The sequence below is a fragment of the Nelumbo nucifera genome, chromosome 3 (assembly GCF_055504915.1).
Source record: "Nelumbo nucifera cultivar China Antique chromosome 3, China Antique-T2T, whole genome shotgun sequence".
Classification (NCBI taxonomy): domain Eukaryota; kingdom Viridiplantae; phylum Streptophyta; class Magnoliopsida; order Proteales; family Nelumbonaceae; genus Nelumbo; species Nelumbo nucifera.
Window position 1 is genome coordinate 74,743,374 of NC_142651.1, and position 19,639 is coordinate 74,763,012.

At 37.5% G+C, this 19,639-nt stretch overlaps 1 protein-coding gene across 3 annotated transcripts; it reads right to left on the bottom strand.

Annotated features, from left to right (window-relative positions):
* Positions 1-8,339: 8,339 nt before the first annotated feature.
* LOC104588339 (single myb histone 1-like) lies at positions 8,340-18,283 on the bottom strand. Of its 3 annotated transcripts, XM_010246221.3 has the most exons (7): positions 18,131-18,283; positions 17,252-17,442; positions 16,020-16,279; positions 15,479-15,563; positions 14,686-14,769; positions 13,883-14,281; positions 8,340-8,663 (listed from the first exon to the last, which is right to left on the bottom strand). In XM_010246221.3, the coding sequence occupies exons 2-7, from the start codon at positions 17,399-17,401 to the stop codon at positions 8,649-8,651; spliced, it is 993 nt and encodes a 330-aa protein (XP_010244523.1). In that variant the 5' UTR covers positions 17,402-17,442; positions 18,131-18,283; the 3' UTR covers positions 8,340-8,648. The 3 variants fall into 3 exon arrangements, with proteins under 3 accessions (XP_010244523.1, XP_010244522.1, XP_010244524.1); XM_010246220.3 differs by having other exon boundaries at positions 8,340-14,281; XM_010246222.2 differs by having other exon boundaries at positions 8,340-14,281; positions 16,020-16,283; positions 18,131-18,281.
* Positions 18,284-19,639: the final 1,356 nt, after the last annotated feature.

Below are 19,639 nucleotides of genomic sequence, written 5' to 3' on the forward strand. Positions count from 1 at the left end.
TATTTATAAATATATAATAAAATATTTTTATAAAATATAAAACAAGCCGAGCTCGAGCTCGAGCTCGAGCCTTATAGAATAGTCTCGAGTCGAGCTCGAGCCTAGTACTATTCGGCTCAGCTCGGCTCGAATCCACCCCTACTTGCAAACATTCAAGGTTTACAAGGCTGAGGTGGAGAATCAACTAGATAAAAGAATCAAAATTTGAAGGTCTGATAGAGGTGGTGAGTTTGAGGTTTTTGATACTTTTCTCTAAGAGCATGGAATTATTCATCAAACCTCTATAGCTCTTACATCTCAATAAAATGGCATTGTTGAAAGAAGAAATAGAACGTTAATGGATATGGTACGTAGTATGATGAGCAATGCCACTTTACCCATATCCAAGATTCAAAGTATTGGAAATGCAAGGTGTATCGGAAAGACAATTTTAAGAGATGTATTGGGGTATGCTTTTGATATGCGTAGATACGGACGAAAAATTAAGATACGTATAAATATGTTAGGAAATTCAAATATATCCTAAAAAATATATTACTAACAATAATTACAAGTTTTACATGATTGCAAATAAGTTATTTAAATGTAAAAATCCATATTTACAATCACTTAATTGCAAATAATTACAATTAATAACTGTTGAAAAATGATGGAATAAATAAAATGCGATAAAACAAAAAAGAAAACTAAAATATGATTGTGTATGCATCAATTTTCAAATAAATAGTATAAATGTTATGTGTGTACATCAATTTATATTAATATTTATTAGTATATAAATTCTAATAATTAATTCTAGCATTTATCAAAAAATATCCATTAAGAAAAAAGAAAATTTACTTAAAAGTAATAATGCATATGACCAATTACCATAACAAATAAATGGGCGTGGCCTAGTGGTGACTTACGGTTGTTAAAACCTAATGACTAAGGTTCAAATCTTGCCATTGTTTAAAGTTTATAGTTTTTATATTAACAAAAACAATTAATGAGACAAGATCATTAATTAGCAAAATTGATGAGAGAGTATCATTAATTAGTGGAATTAATAAGAGATTTCGAATTAGGCTTTAAAATTTAAATTTAAAGTAGGAATAATTGACTAATTAATGAAAGAAAAGTTATGATTAAATATAGAAGTAATTAAAGAGATTAATGAATGAAGGGAACCCAAAAAAATCAAGTGTATCAGGCTATATTTTCGGGCCCGTATCGGCTGATACAATTTCTACACGTTTCGTGTATCGGGCTCTTGTTGGAACAATATGTATCAGCCGATACGTTGTAAAATTTTGAACCTTGCCCATATCATTTTGGTGAGAAGCCATAAGATGGAAATTTACATCTTGAATAGAGTGCCTCCTAAATCAGTGCCCAAAACACCATATGAAATATGGACTAGAAAGAAGCCAAGTCTGAAGCCTACATGTGTGGAATTGTGATGTTGAATCTAAGATTCTAACCCCAAGGTTACCTAAAACCTCGGCTAGATTCATTAGTTGTTACTTTGTGGGGTACCCAAAAAGATCAAAGAGACACATGTTATATGATCCATCAAACCCTAACTCTTCCATTATCGAATCTAGGAATGTAAAGTTTCTTGAGACTAATGATGCTAGTTTTAAAAGGAGTAAAATTCAAATAAAAGACTTAATTGATGAAGTTTTACCAAATCCCACTCCAAATATTACTCCAAATAATATTGATATTGAAACCTCACAAGGCCTCAGAGAGATAGCATATTTGAAATTCCAGATGATTACATTGTATATCTTCCTGAACCTAATCACATAGATAATGATCTTGGAAATTATTTAGAAGTTTTAAGACGTCAAAATTGTGAGCAATGGTTGGAAGCCATGAAAGAGAATTTAATCCATGGAGCATAATTCAGTGTAAATTGGTAGGTTTACCGAAAGGGAGTAAACCCATTGGTAGTAAATAAGTATTTAAGACCAAAAGAGGTTCTGATGGAACTATTGATAAATTTAAGGCAATATTAATTGCCAAAGGATTCACTCAAAGAGGAGTATATTACGATGAGACCTTTTCACCAGTACCAAAAAAGGATCCATTTCGTGCATTAATGGCATTAGTAGTTCGTTATGGCTGATTTGTTCAGATGGACGTAACAATTGTTTTTTTAATGGTGACTTGGAAGCAAGGTTTTAAGAGGTTAAAGGCGTAATGGCCCAAAAAGGTGAGGTGTAAGCCTCAAGGCATTGTGAAGCGTAAGCCTCAAATCTTAAGACTAAAATTAATTAAAGGTTATAAGTTAATAAAAATACCATATAAGATACTAAGTTGGAATGATAGAAGGTATACATATCCATAAATTAAAAATTTATAAACAATAAGTTTTAGTCGTTATGCATTAAATAAAATAATAATGACTCAACTAACAAATATAAACATTTTACATTTCATGTTTAAAATTTTAAAGTTCTCAAATAATTTAAATGAGAAAATTGGAAGAAAGGAAACATATGAAGAATCATCCATATAATTGGATATTAAATTTATGACCATTCAATAGTTTAAAAGAAAGAAAATAACTTAATATATGTTTGGTTCCATGGGCATTTTTAGATGGGTTGTTTATTGCTTTAAACGTTTATTTGTAAAACTTTACTTCAAATGTTTTTTACTTTAAATATTTCTTGCTTTTGTTGTTTGGTTAGGAATTACTTTAAATGTTTCTTACTTTCCACCTCAGATTAATACCCCATAAAAGTGTGCCAAACGTTGGGGTTTTGGGGGAAACAAGAATTTGACATTTCCCTAAATACTTGGTGCATATAAATTCTAGTGTTTATTTGATAAATGGTGAAATCAAACATTGGTTTTATGCTCAATAAACACCAATACTTATGTGACACAAATGTGGCGGCATTTTTTCAATAAACGCCTACGGAACCACGTGCTATGAGCTTGGGCCAAACATTTTTTTGACATTTTGATTTTTTTTTAATTTTTTTGCTAAGTAAAACTAAAATACTTAACTTTCCTTTGGGAATAAATTGGAAAAATAAAAATTATAACAAAGAAATGAAAAAAAAAATACTTAACACAATACAAAATGGACAACAAATTGGAAAAAAATAGGAATTTTATTTCAGTTAAATTTGAAACTTGAACAATACAATGGTCAAAAAATACTAAACAAAATGGAATAAAATATAAAAAAAATATAATACAATTACAAATTGAAAATAAAAAATTACATTGTTGAAAAAATAACAAATAATTTAAATAAAATGGAATAACAAAATTTACAATAATTTTAAAAAAATGCTACAAAATTATTGAGTATACAAGAAAAATATTGTCTTCATCATTTTTCTTCAAGTTTCACCTCCATCTCCATCTTGATTTTGATCATCTGCGTCAGGTGAATCATCTGGCGTAGTAACATGCCCTCCTTTGTCTTGTAATCTATCTTCAACATCTAGTCGATCTATGAAGCAGATGCACATCTTTAGACTTTCATCATTCATGTAGCTTATCTTGTCATCCAGAACCTAGTATCTGCACTAAAACAAGACGTCAATGGAATTGTAGACATCAGAGGGGTTAGTAGATCACGTGCCAAGGCAGCAAGGATTGGATAATGTTTTTCAAGTCCATTCCACCAGGTTAAATTATCAAAATTATCCATTCCTTCCAAGTTGAAGGAATCATTTAAACTAGAAATTTGCATGTAAAAAAAAGTTAAGTTTAGTAATTGAACCTGTTGAAGAGGTTGCAGTACATTTCTACCTCCTACTTATTAAAGACCAAACTCTACCTTTTCAACTATTGGAACTAGTTGTTCCAGAAGTGGAAGTTGCACTTGTACAAGTTGTAGATTTTTTATGCCCTACCATTTGAGATTCATATAAACTATATATTTCAAATAATAAATTATTAATTTTTCTTTTTGATTTTCAACTTCAATATTCATATTTTCACAATATGGTTTCAAGTAAAATATCTACACCATCTTTCCTAATCATAGGATCTAATATAGCAGCTAAACAATAAAGAGGTGAAATGTTCTAATATTTTTTAAATTTATTTTCCATTATTTCAATAAATCTTGTAAATTATGGATTTTTTTCTATATTTTGCAAAACATTCACTAACTATGAATAATTAATTAACTAAAAGGCAACTAGTTGGGTAATAAACATCCAAAAATTCATTAGTTGCATCATAAAAATTGTGTAAAAAATCTTTTATACAAATTTCCATTTCCCAATCTTCCTCAAATATAATAATATCTTGTAGCATTTTTGCATTATAAAAATTTGTTTGTAAGGAATGCAACTTTCTAACATAAAATAGGTAGAATTTTCATCTATGTTGAACATCTAACATAAAATGTTTATATTTTAAACCATAATTATGACATAAATATTTAAATTCTTGTTTTTTTTGCTCCAAAACTTTTAATATATATAATACAATTTCTAATTTTAGAAATATGATGGAAAATAATATTTAAAGTATCTTGAATACATAAATTTAAGATGTGACATGCACGTCTAATATGAAATAATTTACCATTTAAATATAGTTCTAATTGAGATTTTAAAATATTTATTGTTGAATCATCATTGCTAGCATTATCCAAACTAATAGAAAAAAGTTTATTTTCAATTCCATAAGCATGTAAAGTATTTAAAATACTTTAGCAATAGTTGGCCCAATATGTAGCCATTCAAGCCTAGTAAAACTTAAAATTCTTTTTTGTAAAAGCCTGATTTCATTAATAAAATGACTGGTAGTACAAATATAACTTATATTAAATTTAGAGGTTCAAATATCAGAATTAATTGCAAGTCTAATTAAGATTTGATAAAATATAAATTAAATTCTGTTTATATGAATAATAAAATTTCAAAGCATATGCTCTAATAGTATTTATAGAAACTTTTTTAAATTGAGGATTTATAGAATTACGTAAAAACTTTTCAAGTTTACTATCCTCACCTAATAAAAATGGTTGTTCAACATGTACAATATATTTTGCCAACTCCTGCCTCACTTTTTCTTGTGAATATTTAAAAGTACCAAACCCCCTTCTCAATTTGTGTTTGGGATTTTTCTTTTCCTTCTTCTTTTTCTTGTTTCTTATGGGTGACAAATGTCTACTCAAGTGGCCAATACCACCATTGCTACAATAGCTAAAGTTACTCCTACATTTTTGCCAAATATCCATTTTTCCCTTTCCCTTAACCTCCTCTATTTTAAATAATTTCCAAGTCGGGCTAGTCAATTTAGTTCCCTTCATTTTCCTACCCCTAGTAGTAGTACTATGGGTGGGAACCCAACAACTTCAATAGCATCCATATCAATTAATGCTAACACTATCATGTTGCGACTGAACATCGTCAACATTGAACATACTGGAGAATTGGTTTCAGGAAGAGCCAACCATGTTTTTTAATTCTATAAAATAAAAATTAATTTAATTGCACTCACTTCGATTACTAGTTTAGAATTTCAACTTGATTTCAATGGGCGAAACCTCTAAGCTTCCCAAATTGCTAACTTGAGATACTTGAGCAAGGCTCTTCTTGTTGAAACTTGAAAAAAGTCGATAATTGAGAATTGGAGGGTAGAGAGAAAGAGAGTATTGAGAGTATGAGATCCTGAGAGAGTATGAGAAGAGAATCGCTGAATTTGTGATGAGAATGGTGGAGAATAGGGCTATTTATAGGAATTAAAAATAATTCAATTGCCCAAAATACCCTAAAAACTAATCACTTTTTAGTTGTTGGGAGGGGTATTTTGGTTATATAAAATCATTTATCACTTTACCCAAAGTGCCCCCAAACTAGCTGTTATATAGATGTTGGGGGCATTTTTGTCATTTTCTCCCCCCAAAGCCAAAATACATAATACCCTCTATATAGTTGTTTATAGCTATTGGGGGGGGGGGGGGGTCCCCAATGGCTAGTTCCTCGGGTGGGTTGCACTCAGTCTGCTATAGGCCCGCGATCCGTGCCAACATGTGGGCTACGAGTGGTCATGCTATGCCAGTCCATGGACCTGAAACCCCCAGTCTAGCACTGCCCACACGATTGTGCTATGCCTAGCATGGCCCGCTTGCTATCGTATTGGGTCATGTTGAAGAAATTTGGCATGGACTTTGTTCTCTTGTAGAGTCTCCTTTTGTTGAAGGGGACACTCTAAGTCTTGATCAATGTCCTAAGAATGATCTAAAGGAAGAAAAGATGAAGGGCATCCCGTATGCATTTATTGTTGGGAGCCTAATGTATACCATGATTTGCACTCAATCAAACTTGAGTTTTGCAGTGGGAATGCTGGGGATATACCAAAGCAATCTGGGATGGAAACACTGACAAATGGCTAAAAATGTAATGAGATACCTTCAACACACTAAACACTACATGCTTGTATATAGCCAAGTTGAAAATCTAGAGGTGATCAGATATGACTCTAATTACAAAGGATGTATAGACTTTAGAAAATCTATTTCTAGGTATGCTATTGTGATGGTCGGAGGATCTATTTCTTGGAGGAGCTAAAAGCATACATGTATGGCTCTATCTACCATGAAGGCAGAATATATATCTTGTTGTGAGGCTACAAGGCATATCGTATGGTTGAAAAACCTTTTGAGAGAATTGTTCATCATTGATTCTGTATCCAGACCCTTACAACTTTATTGTGATAATTCTGTTGCAATTACACTTTCCAAGGATGAACGATATTACTCGAGCTATACATGTCAACGTCCAATATCATTTTGCTCGTGAAAAGATGAATGATGGGTCAATAACTATATCTCATGTTGCCTCAAAAGGCAATTTTGTAGATCCTATGGCTAAAGGATTTCTAATTAAAATATTCAAACATGTTAGTGATATGGGAATCCATGATGTAAATAAATTATTTAATTAGTGAGAGCTTGATTTTAAATTGCAAATTCGTTGTATTTATTCTAATTTTGTGCACATTTGATCTGGGTAGTTGATCACTACCAATTGTCGTTCGTCATTTAGATGGTGCATTTAAGTGCATAAAATTGATTATATTTATTTTGACATCTATATGACATATATACCATTATGGTTTGTAGACTGTTATTGGGATATTTTTTTAAGTTTTGAAGATGGTGATTTTGCAAATACTTTGATATGTAAATGGGTTTACTTGCATTAAACTAACAGGGATCCCTTCATTCTCAAGTATTTATTAAAATCATTAGAACCAAGTTGTTAATATTCTTGCTTTGGTTTTATGAAAATTTTTAAATTCTTGTTAAATAAAAAAATAACAACGGACCAAGTGGGAGATTGTTAGAATAACCACATTCATGGTCACGTCAAATTTGTGATCACATTTTTAACATTTTTTGGATTGTTAAGGGTACTGAAGCAAGTTGAAACATTTAGACAAGGTTCAAAGTATCGACACGAATCGGCCGATACGTATCGTTCCAGGACCCCATTGATATGCCCCTATAGTGGGTGTATCGGGGGTCTGACCGGTTCAGGAGATGGAAGAGACCTAAACCGCCCCCTCCCCCCCTGAACCGGTTTCAGAAATAAAAAAATAAAAAAAAAATAGTATCGATTTGCCTAATACACCCGACATATCGGACATATCGAAATTTTGAACCTTGCATTTAGTTGCATCAAAGTCTTTGATAGGTGGACCGTGGACTTTTTGATTGCTACCGCCATCTCAATCATCTCTTCCCATATACTTGAAGGCTTGAAGTTGAGTAAAGAGTCGTTTGAAACTAAGAAGGGCCGAGGCAGAATTTGAAAGCTCAATACAGCTAAATGGAAGATATGGGCCATATGGCTCTTGTTTTAAATTCGTATTTGCATTTTTTTTTTTGTTTAACTGTTTAACGATATTTTAAGCCAATTTTCGGTTAAAATACTTCATTAATCATTTCCGATTAAAATACTTCAATTGCTCCATCCAAATTCAACAGAATATAATAATAATTCCCATTTTTCAGGTTCTGCTTGACATGCTATCATGCAAGGTTCAAAGTACCGATACGTATCGGCCTATATTGACTGATACATATCATTCCGGAATCCCACCGATATGCCCCTATAATGGGTGTATCGGAGATCTGACCGGTTCAAGGGATGGAAGAGACCTAAACCACCCCCTGAACCGGTTTCAGAAAAAAAAAATAAAATAACAAAAAAAAAATAGTATCAATTCACCCGATACGCCCATACCGGCATATCGGGCATATCGATATTTTGAACCTTGCTACCATGATCCCCCACTAAACACTACAAGTGATGATTGATATTTAAAATTGAAGCCAGTACAAATAGAGAAGTTGAGACCCAATGCAATGCCAAAAAGAAGCTTTTTTTGGGCTTTATCTACAAAAATGAACCAATACATGTATACTCATTTTCTTTGACATATCTCATCAACAGCTCTACCATCAAAGCTCATTTAAGTCAAAAAATCTGAGATCAACACAGAATAAGTCCACAAAAAATTGGAAACTTCCTCTTCTTTACAATATGATTTTTAAATCCGAAAACCTGTTCAATGCACCCACCAGTCCCTATACGAGTGACCGGGGTTCTATGAACAAAATGAGGAACAGTCTTGAGATGTTGATTTTTCCTTGAGCTGAATCATGATGTTTATGGTCAACCGTGAACCATCTGCAGAAGCAAAAGATTCCTGTAAATATCACCACTACAAGGAATAAAAATATTAAGATTGATCTTATGCAGGTATTAGCTGTTAAATGCTAGTACAGAACAGCAATGTCAGATCTGGTAGGTTCGTTTGACCCCAGAATGGCTGCTGCAATTTCTGCATGGCAAAAGAACCCTATGGTGCCCAGTTAATTGAAACTTTGCACTGATCTGAATAGTCAACAAACTTTTGGTGACCAGTCAACAGGCTTTCGAAGGTCAGATTCGTTAGAATCTGTTACGAACTTCGTTGGAAGGAGAGAGAGATTAATGCCGAAAGAATTACTGTATTATTTCTCTTTGTGCTTCACTACTTGTACTGTTTACAGTTTTTGATTTCTTTCTGTTACAGCTGTTGTAAGTGGATGATTAGTTGTGCTGACGTGGCCTCCTCTTGTAAAACTGATTAACTGTTTTCTGTTGGTCTGTTCCAGTAGTCTTTACAATCCCCCCTTCTCCTTTAGAGTGACCTTGCCCTCAAGGTCTAATGTGGGAAAATATTGCAGACCTAAGTAGGATTCCCAAGTTGCATCCTCTTCTGGGAGTTTAGACCAAACAACTAATGCTTCTGGTATGATTCTTCCAACCCGGTCCACCCATCTAAAATCAATGATGTGGGCTGGATCAATCTGCACTAGTCCTTCCTCTGAAAATGTGGGATGGGTCGCACTTGTAATGACTCCTGGCTTCGGCCCTTTCTTCAGTAAGGAGATATGGAATACAGGGTGCAGTTTTGATGTTGCCGGAAGGTGCAGTTTATAGGTCACTGCCCCTATTCTCTCAAGGATTTTAAATGGTCCAAAATAGCGTGGGCTTCCACTGTCGGCTTGCAACTGAAATCTGTCTGAAAGGTTATAATTTGAGAAACACCCAATCACCGACTTCATATTGGACATTCTTGTGATGTTTATCATAGGTGTGCTTCATCCATTGCTGTGCCTGTAAGAGATGATGTCTCAGTTCCTTTAACACCTCATCTCGTTGTGTCAGCTGTTCTTCTAAGGCCGCTACTGTGGTGGTCCCTTTTTCACAAGGAAGTAGAAGGGGAGGATCCTGACCATATAGAGCTCTGAAAGGTGTCATCCCAGCGGCGCTATGGAAAGTGGTGTTGTACCACCATTCAGCCCTGTGGATCCACTTCACCCATTGTCTTGGTCGATCTCCTACAAAGTATCTCAGATATGTCTCGAGACTCTTGTTAACCGCCTCTGTCTGTCCATCAGATTGGGGGTGATAGCTAGTTGACTTGAAGAGTTTAACCCCGTGTAGGCAAAAAAGCTCAGCCCAGAAATGACTCATAAAAATAGGATCACTGTATGATACAATTGAGCTGGGGAGCCTGTGTAGGCGTACAATTTCCCAGAGGAACAATTCAGCAACTGTGACTGCTGTAAATGGGTGTGATGGAGGAAGGAAATGACTATATTTCGTCAATCTATCCACTACCACAAGGATAACTGTTTTGCTGGCAGAAACGGGCAATCTTGTGATGAAATCCATTGATATATCACCCCAAACTTGGGTTGGTATTGGGAGTGGTTGCAAGAGGCCTGCTGGTGTTATAGTGGCCGACTTGTTTTGTTGGCATACTGCACACCCGGCTATGAAGTTCTGGATAGATGTACGCATGCCTTTTCAATGGAATTGTGTGGCGATGTGTTTTTGTGTTCGTAGGATGCCAGAGTGGCCACCTGTGGATGAGGCATGGAATAATTCCAGGAGCTTCCTGAGATGAGCAGAATCCGTTGGAATTTCCAGGCGTCCTTTGAAGAAGAGTAGAACATTCTTAATGGTGTACCCAGGGTGCAGTGAGGGATTTGCCAATACTTGGGCCTTCAACTGCTGTAACTCTCTATGGGATTGGGCTTCTTTCCGAAGTAGATCTAGGAGTGGAGAAGTTGGGGAAGATACTAGTAACTGAAATGATTGTGGGTGCCGTGAGAGGGCGTCAGCCACCTGATTAGCAGCCCCTATTTTGTATTCAATTATGTAGTCGTACCCCAGTAGCTTGGATATCCATCGTTGTTCCGGGGATAGGACTGATTGATCCAATAAGAACTTCAAACTTTGATGGTCGGTCCGAATTATGAACCGTCTACCGAGCAAGTAAGATCGCCAACGTTGGACTGCTAAGACCACTGCTATTAATTCTCGTTCATAAACTAATTTAGCCCACTTTTGTGATGATGTTAAAGCCTTGCTGAAAAAGGCTAGTGGTCGCCCCTCTTGCATGAGAACAGCCCCAACACCTTGACCGGAGGCATCACACTCAATGATGAAGTCTTTTGTGAAATCGAGCAATGCTAATGTTGGAGGGCTCACAACTGCCTGTCTCAACTACTCATAAGCTTGTTGGGCCTGGGTTGACCAGTGAAAAGCATCTTGTTTCAGCAATTGGGTCAACAGGGTAGCTATTAGGCCGTAGTTTTGATGAAGCGGCAGTAGTACCCAGTCAGGCCCAAGAAAGCCCTCAACTCTCACACTTTTGAGTTGCGGCTAGCCCATTATACTAGAGATTTTATCTGGGTCGGCCGCTATAGTTCCGTTCTCTACAACATGTCCCAAGTAGTGAACTTGGTTTTGTCCAAAGGAGCACTTGGACTCTTTAGCGAACAATTGGTGGGCCTCAAGTGTTGCTAGGGTGACCTGTAGATGATTCTGATGTTCCTCCCAATTGGGGCTATAGACCAATATATCATCAAAGAAAACAAAGATGAACTTACGTAAATATGGCCAGAATATGTCGTTCATTAATGCTTGAAATGTGGCTGGAGCATTGGTCAGCCCAAATGGCATGACCAGGAACTCATAGTGGCCATCATGGGTCCTGAAAGTCGTTTTGTGAACATCCTCCCTATGTACCCTTATTTGATGATACCCAGCTCGTAAATCTAATTTTGAGAATATGGTGAGTTAACTGAGTTCATCAAGCAGCTCATCACTGACCGGTATTGGAAATCGGTCTTTAATGGTGATATTGTTAAGGGATCTGTAATCAATACAAAATCGCCACGTCCCATCCTTCTTTTTGACTAATAATACTGGTGAAGGGAATGGGCTGTGATTGGGTTGTATTATTCCTTACTTAAGCATATCTTGAACTTGCTTCTCGATTTCAAATTTTTGAAAGTAAGGGTATCGGTAGGGTCTTACATTGGTTGGGGCAGCTCTCGGCATGAGGGGGATGCGGTGGTCATGCTCCCAGCATGGTGGAAGTTCTTGGGATTCTTCTAACATGCTGCCATATTGCTGAAGGAGTTGTTGTAGGCGGCTTTGGAAGTCTCTAGGCCCATTTGGGCTACTGTTAGCTAAAGATGGGCTGGTCCAATTTGAGTCCATGTGCATGAATGTGGGCTGATCTGGATCTCCCATTTGCTTTGTTAATGTTGCAAGATTGATGGGCCTTGGACCCTTCCATGTTTGCCCTTGTAGATGGACTGTAGAGTTCCCTGATGTGAAGTCCATGGTGAGATGGGCCCAGTCATAGATAACGGACCCTAGCTGTCTTAACCATTGAATGCCTAGCACCATGTCCACTCCAATGAGATGAAGAGGATATAGGTCCACCGCAAACTGGTGACCCTGAACCTTTAGTGGTAAGCCCATGAAAATGCTATTGCAAGATAGGCTATTACCGTTGGCCACATGAACCGTAAAAGTTGTTGGGTGAACTGGGAGTCTCATTTTATCCACCAAGACTTGAGTTATGAAGTTAAGGGAACTGCCACTGTCTATGAGGGTTGACACTTGGCGTCCCTAGATTAGCCCTGCAACTCTCATTGTTTGAGGGGACGCAAGTCCCGTAAGGGCTTGTAGAGATATTTCAGGTGTGCCATTAGGTTGTATTTCCCACCTTGGGTTAGATTCCCTGCAACCGGTGAGGTTGTCTTCCTCTTCGGCATTTATTTGGAGGAGAAATGCTTGTTGTTTCTTGCACCAATGGCCCGACCCGAATTTCTCTTTGTAGTTGTAACAAAGTCCTTTGTCTCTACGGGCTTGCATCTCTACCCAGGTCAGCCGTTTGAAAGGAACCAATGGGCATGGGCGCAATATTCCTTCCTCTTTGTTTGGTGTTGTGGTCCTGGTTCCTGGACCCCATGGCCATTGCACCTTTCTTGCTTGAGCGAACTTATCCTCATACAATCTTGCTAGTGTTGCTGCATTTATGAATGAAGTGGGTTGATCGCCTTCACTTCTAGTCGTAGTTCTTCTTTTAGGCCGTCGACGAAGCTTCCCACAAGCGCCTTCTCCGTCCACCCTTGGACTCTCACGGCTAGCTTTTCGAACTCCATCTGGTAATCTTTAATTGATCCCACCTGTCGTAGCTTTGCCAAACTCTCATCATGATCTTCGAACCCAGACGATCCAAAACGGATAGTCATGGCATCAGTGAAGTTTGCCCAATTTTAACGAGGGTGCCCCCGTCGGTACCATTGAAACCAGAGGATAGCTTACCCTTCAAGATGCGCAGAAGCCAAAGCTACCCTGTCTTGCCCAGGTGTCTCATGGTAATCGAAGTACCGTTCGGCTTTGAGAATCTAGGGAGTTGGGTTGCCGCCTGAGAAGATGGGGAAATCGATTTTGGCTGCTCTCGTTGCCGCCGGCCCTGTTCTACGGTTGTTTTCATTGCTGCGCTCTTCTTGGCTTCCTCTGTCGTTGTTCATTGCCACTTGCTCCAGCTGATTGAGGAGAGCAATGAAACCTTCCTCCATTTCTTTGAGATCTGAAGACATTCGATGGATCTCTACCTCCATCTGATCCACTCGGGTGTCTACTGACGTGTTTCTTGTGTTGGTCATGCTAGCTCTGATATGTTAGGAACCTGCCTAACTCAGGACTCTTCGAGGGAGCCAACCTCTTGAATTCGTTGGAAGGAGAGAGAGAGATTAATGCCGAAAGAATTACTGTCTTATTTCTCTTTGTGCTTCACTACTTATATTGTTTACAATCTTTGATTTCTTTCTGTTACAGCTGTTGCAAGTGGACGATTAGTTGTGCTGATGTGGCCTCCTCTTGTAAAACTGATTAACTGCTTTCTGTTGGTCTGTTCCAGTAGTCTTTACAGAATCACCTAATTCTTGATTATTTTTTCCATGCTATCTTATCCATCCCCCACCTTATGTCTGCATGTGAGTGTGTGAGTGTGTGTGCGTGTGTGTGTGTGAGAGAGAGAGAGAGATTACTCCCACAGCTGAAGCAGTTAAGTTTTTCAAAGTTAGCCTTGCTGCTTCAGCAAATGCTTGTGCAGCTTCTGCATCAGCTTCTGCCATCTCTGCTTCCCGAGCTGCTGCTTCAGCTTCTGCCATTGCTGCTTCTGCCTCTGCAACTGCCTTAGCGGCAGCAGCAGCTACCTCCTCTGCAGTCATGTTCCTCATCTTTTGAAGTTCAGCATCAATCTGAAACTTTGTAAGAGGCTTGACATCTTTTTCTTCGATTTTTTTGCATTCTATCGGCCTTCCCTCCAAAAGTAGAACGCCAGGTTTTCTTTCTTCCAGCAGAATTGGACATGGTGGAAGTGGAGCGTCAGGTTTTCTTTCTTCTAGCAGAGCTTGACTTGATGGAAGCCGGTACTTGCGATTTACCTGCCAAAGGCAATAGTAGACATGATGGCTTAACTATATTGGCTGAAATGGTGAATATTTGAGAGAAGAGCTGTCTTTGACGGATACTTGGTTAACACATGTTATTTCTTCTAGAGAGAAACTGACTTAAAGCTTAAACCCAGTTACATGCAAATCTTATCCACAAGTCAAGAGATTAAATGGGTTCTACAGGATTAGAAAACTAACATGTAACTTGATCTCAAGATTTAAACATGCTACAATTTTTGGTGGGTAGCTTTATACACACTTTGTTCATCCAAATTTCTCAGTATTTAAACAAGATTTCCAGGGTTTCAAGGGCAAAGTGGCTACCTTCACACAATTTTTATCACCTTGCATGACATTGGACTAGTTACTAATAAGAGGGTTGTAGAGTCTTTTACCTTTATGAGTTTTCCACTTGATACCAAAGCATTTAACTTCATACTCAAGACCTTGTTGAACTTTTGGACTCTGCAGTATTTTTCCTATGCAATGACAACTGTTAATGTTAGAAATAATTTCCATATAGAAATAAACATAATTTGAACAAAAATATAAAGTCTGTTTAGTGGAAAATTTCAGGGCTTCAATTAAGATATGAACTAATTATGGTAAAATAGATACAGGGTATAACTATAGAAGAATAAAAAACTCGGTTCACTGGACAAACTGGTGATTTCAGAATCTACAATCTGTAGAAATAAAAATGTGTTATTTGGGAATTTAAAACTGGAATCCAGTATAAGGACCACGGTTGAGGTCTGTAGATGTTTGGACTTTGGAACTTTGGATCATGCCCTGAAACCTATCAAGTATCAACTGAAGGATTGCTGTGACCTTGGGTCTGCATTATTTTCTAAACTTTATGCCTTTCAAACTCTTATGCCATAGGTTAGGAAAGTACCATTTTTGGTTGTGAAGGACAACACCCAGTCTACCCCTCCCAAGACCCCAGAGAGCTGGGACCAACATTGGGTAATGGCCTTTTTTTATGCCATTCAAAGACAAAACAGTTTCTATTCAAATAATGGATGTATTTTGCAAGTAAAGAAATTCAAAGACAACATATCCAAGTGAACAAAATATTGGACTTCAGATAGTCCCACTTCTGTTTGTTAAGAACAAAATTTAGAGACATTAATCCACTACTCCTTTTGTGTCCTTTTTTCTGGGGGAGCGGATGAAGAATAATACCTCTATATATGTTGCTATAGCACTCTTGTTAGATCCATTTCGCTCCTTTAATATGGCTACAGCTTCCAATATTAGATCCTCTAGCCTAAAGATACATCAGTAAAAAATGAGTAGTGAATTCCATAGGTTGCATATAAACCAAAGAAATGAATACCATTCAATGTTTGTACTTGCATTTTTCTTGATATGGATCATCTAATTGGTGTACCATTTTTTGGATTAATAATAACCAAAATCATAGAAAGGGATATCTTAAGCATTATGATGAGGGTGATTCCGAGGCTATAGCTCATACAAATCGATAGCATTTGCATGCCCAAGTAATAACAATATGCCAATATAACTATAGCCTATCATATGTCAACATAACTATATTAGTACTGCCATGATACGAATTTTCAGTAATTGCATAAATTAAGATTGGTAATTACAAATTCGGCACTCTGGACTGCTAGGGAGTTTTGGTCTTGCAGAATATACTTAATTATCTCAAGAAAAATGAACCTCTCTATGCAAAGAATTATAAAAACATGATTCCTACCTTGAAATTGAATTCTTCAACGGACTGGAATTCTCTGCCAATTTTTCTGGACCAGAAATAGCAAGAGGCTTAGCATCAATAATTTCATCTTTTATGCTCCCAATTTCTGTGCTAGAAGCCATCTGATCATTTTTTGGATCAGAAGAAGCCTTCTGATAATCATCATGCTTGGGGATCTGTTGATTCCATTTCATTAATAACCTAGCCCTCTCCCGTGATCCACCTCCATTCTCCATAACTTTCACATTTCTGTATTTGTCCTGTCTAGATATGAAAAATCATACATCAGTGCCAGTTATAATCCAATAAAAACAAATATAATTCCGCTCGGTCCAGTTAATTGTAAAATGCAAGACACCCTCTTGTCCAGCCCCCACCCCACCCCCCCCCCCCATCCAAAAAATAAAAAGGAGAAAAAAAAAGAATCCTCATCCTTATCCCTTTTCTTACAAGTGGTCATCATAAACCCTCTGATGAGCCTCTTATCTTTTCAAAGGAACCATCAGACCAGTTAAAATCACCTGACCTGAGACTCTGAGAGTTATTGCTTAGTGTTGGTTATTTGTTTTCTGTATATCCAATATTATACATGCTTGGGGAAGTCTGGAGGACAACATTTTTGTTTCCCACAAGGCCTGCCAGCCAACCTATCGATACTCCCTTATCATTCAATGAGAAAGCTTTTAATGGGGTATCGATTAAAATTGTACCAAGAAAGTAATTTTAATGATTCCATAAAAAAAGAGTAAAGTAGTCTAATAGTATTGGGAATGTATAGCCAAATGACTTATGTACCAACCCCATATAGCTGGGAGATAAGGCTTAGATGATGATGAGGACCTATCAGTTATCTTTTTCACATAATCTAAGAACCCAGGATAATGCAAAAGGTAGCTCAAGATCTAAACATCCAGGACAACAGGCAAACATCACATGATAAGATGTTAGATGTAAATCCATCAGGAAAAAATTCACAAAAAAGATATTAAATGCAAGATAACAAATTTCTGATGTCTGTCGCAAACACCACCTATTATATTTGCTGTCCAGTAAACAAAATAATATATATAATAGAAGAGATCATTATTTTATGATATTGTAGCAAAGGATGACAAAGATTCCATCTGAAAGATTAAGTCTGAAAAAACCCAACAACCCCAGCATATCTAGTTTCTTCCTAGAAGAACTTACTTATATTCTCGTTTAGTGAATTAATGCCAGATAATCAATACCTTGAGGTCCACATTCGAACGTGAAGCCAATGCATGGCTGAATTCTGGGTCTCTTAGTATTATTTTCCATTTGCCTGGCCCATGTTTAGCAATTCCAGCTCTAAGTGCAGCTTCTTCTTCAGGCGTCCACTTCTGCTTAGGCGCACCCATTGACTTTAAACCTAAGATTCCAAATAAACTGACCTAGTAACCTGTATATAAACAACAAAGGGAACCATCACTTGATAAGATTCACAAATGTATCTTCTACAAATTGAAAATTCAATAGAAAAAAACAATCCTATAAAATCACTTAGGCTGTGTTTGGTTTGAAGGAAAAAGTAGGGAAAGGAAGGGAAAGACAGGGAAACCTAATACAAGATTTGTAAAGGTTTCCCTACATTTCCCTTCCTTTCCCTACCTTTTCCTTCAAACCAAACATAGCCTTATTATAATATAAATTATAGGGAATATTAAAAACGAAGAATTCCATTCACCTAAGTTTCTGTGTGAAGAGAAAAGAAACTTTAAGGTGGAAGTAAGACACAGAAAACCCTAGATAACCAATCATACATCTTCGTATGGACTGAATTGTGTGAAGAGAAAACCGAATTAGACAATGCAGAAACAGAGGCAGAGGCCATACATCAAAACCAAAATTCAGAGTTGAAAATCTAGTTCAAGTCCAAACATGAAATAGAATTTCTACAAGATCAAAAACTAAAATATACAATCAGGAATGCAGATTGTTCATCAGAAAATAAGTCCCCAAAAAAATCAGTTAACTAAAAATACGGAAACCTCAAACCAATCACCAAAAACCCTAAACCCCACCTCTATCTCCCCAAAACAATATAAGAAAATTCAGAAAACTTCGCAAGTATTTTGCAAAATAGTAACCTATAATCGCGGCCATGAATGGATTTCGACTTTTCCGGCAAATGCCAAGCGGAAGCTTTTCTCTCTGTTTCTTCGGCGACGTGCTTGCGGCTTGCGGTGGTCAGATATGGGCGTTTAAAACCAAGCTACCGCCTTCCGGTGGTCAGATATGGCTTTTCAAAAAAGATTTGGACTTCGGAATCATTCAAAAAGTCGCGTATGCCACGTGGCTAACATTTCTTATCAAACTTTGTCTCCTACTAATCTATCCTATCGTAACTGGCGGCCAGGTGGGGAAATGACGTGGCATGGCATCGGGCGTTCTGGAATGCCACATTGATGTGGTCCCACGAATTCACGCTGACGTTGGATTCTTGTGATTGGCCCAGCATTGTGACTTGTGAGTTAAACTGTAGAGGAGTGTCACCACAAGTTAACATACAAATGCGGAAAATGTTCCCAATGCGCGGGGCTGATGTGATCTCAATGGCGATTAACGAAGAAGTGGAACTGTGTCGGAGTGACCTTATGGCACATTGGAAGCATCTCCTGTATTTGAATTTATTATTCATGGGAAGATGTTCCCAGTACAGGGTAGGATGTGGCTGTGTGGTGGTTGTAAGGCGTGCTCTGTAAAGATCTGTTCCTCTATAGCACATCTCACACTAGAGGCCGTTCAAACATCTTTATGGCTTTGCATTGAGCCGTCCTCACAAATGGGCGCCTCACAGGCACATCTCCCGTGAATAATAACTAATAAGTATAGGAGATGTTTCCAATGCATGGTAGGATGTGTGTGTGAGGAGCCTATGAGACGTCAGGTGTGAGGAACAGATCCGATCTTCTTGCATTGAAAATAGGGATAATAGCATATAAGGGCAACTTTTTGCCCTTAATATCAATAAAAAATACTATTTTTATATATAGGGGGGAGAGGGCTAGTAGTAGGGGGCTGGAATTCAGAATTCTGCATCGTGTGTATCTGTACTTTTCTGAAAAAATACTGTAAAAAAAAAGAAAGAAAAAAGAGGCCTTTCCCCGGAAAAAGGATCGTCCCCCATCGCTGGCAATAATGTTGGTTACAACAGTCATGGTACCAGCCTTGTCATCCTCGGCAAGATATGAACAACAACAGCTTGCAATGCCGGTGGTGGATCCACAACCCACAATTGCGGTGGTCTAGCGATGACATCCACCACTGCAATTCTGCCACCATGTGAACGAATAGCACAAACCTTACCCCCACTGGTTGCAATTTGCACTACTCCTTTGAGATGGGCTGATTGAATGAGCTCCTCCTAGCAATCCCCATAAGAATTATATCTCCTGAGCACTCCTTTGGTCTCATCAACCACATATAGGACATCCTCGTCCATTGATGTATTCTGGGTTTCTTCTTTACTTTAAGTGTGCAAGATAGAGTGGGGTGCAGCCTCGATGGATGGGTATTTCCATTTCAACATTAATGGGAGCTGAGATGTGCAGTTCTTTAGAGCTGGATACAGAGGCGGAATGCCTCCTCTGCCCCCT

Excerpts from the sequence above, each read along its gene's own strand:
- LOC104588339 (XM_010246220.3), bottom strand. The coding sequence starts at position 17,401 with ATGGGTGCGCCTAAGCAGAAGTGGACGCCTGAAGAAGAAGCTGCACTT. Across the intron at positions 15,564-16,019 it reads TTGAAGAATTCAATTTCAAG|GCTAGAGGATCTAATATTGG; the intron begins GTAGGAATCATG and ends ATGTATCTTTAG. Across the intron at positions 14,770-15,478 it reads CTATAGCAACATATATAGAG|GAAAAATACTGCAGAGTCCA; the intron begins GTATTATTCTTC and ends GTCATTGCATAG.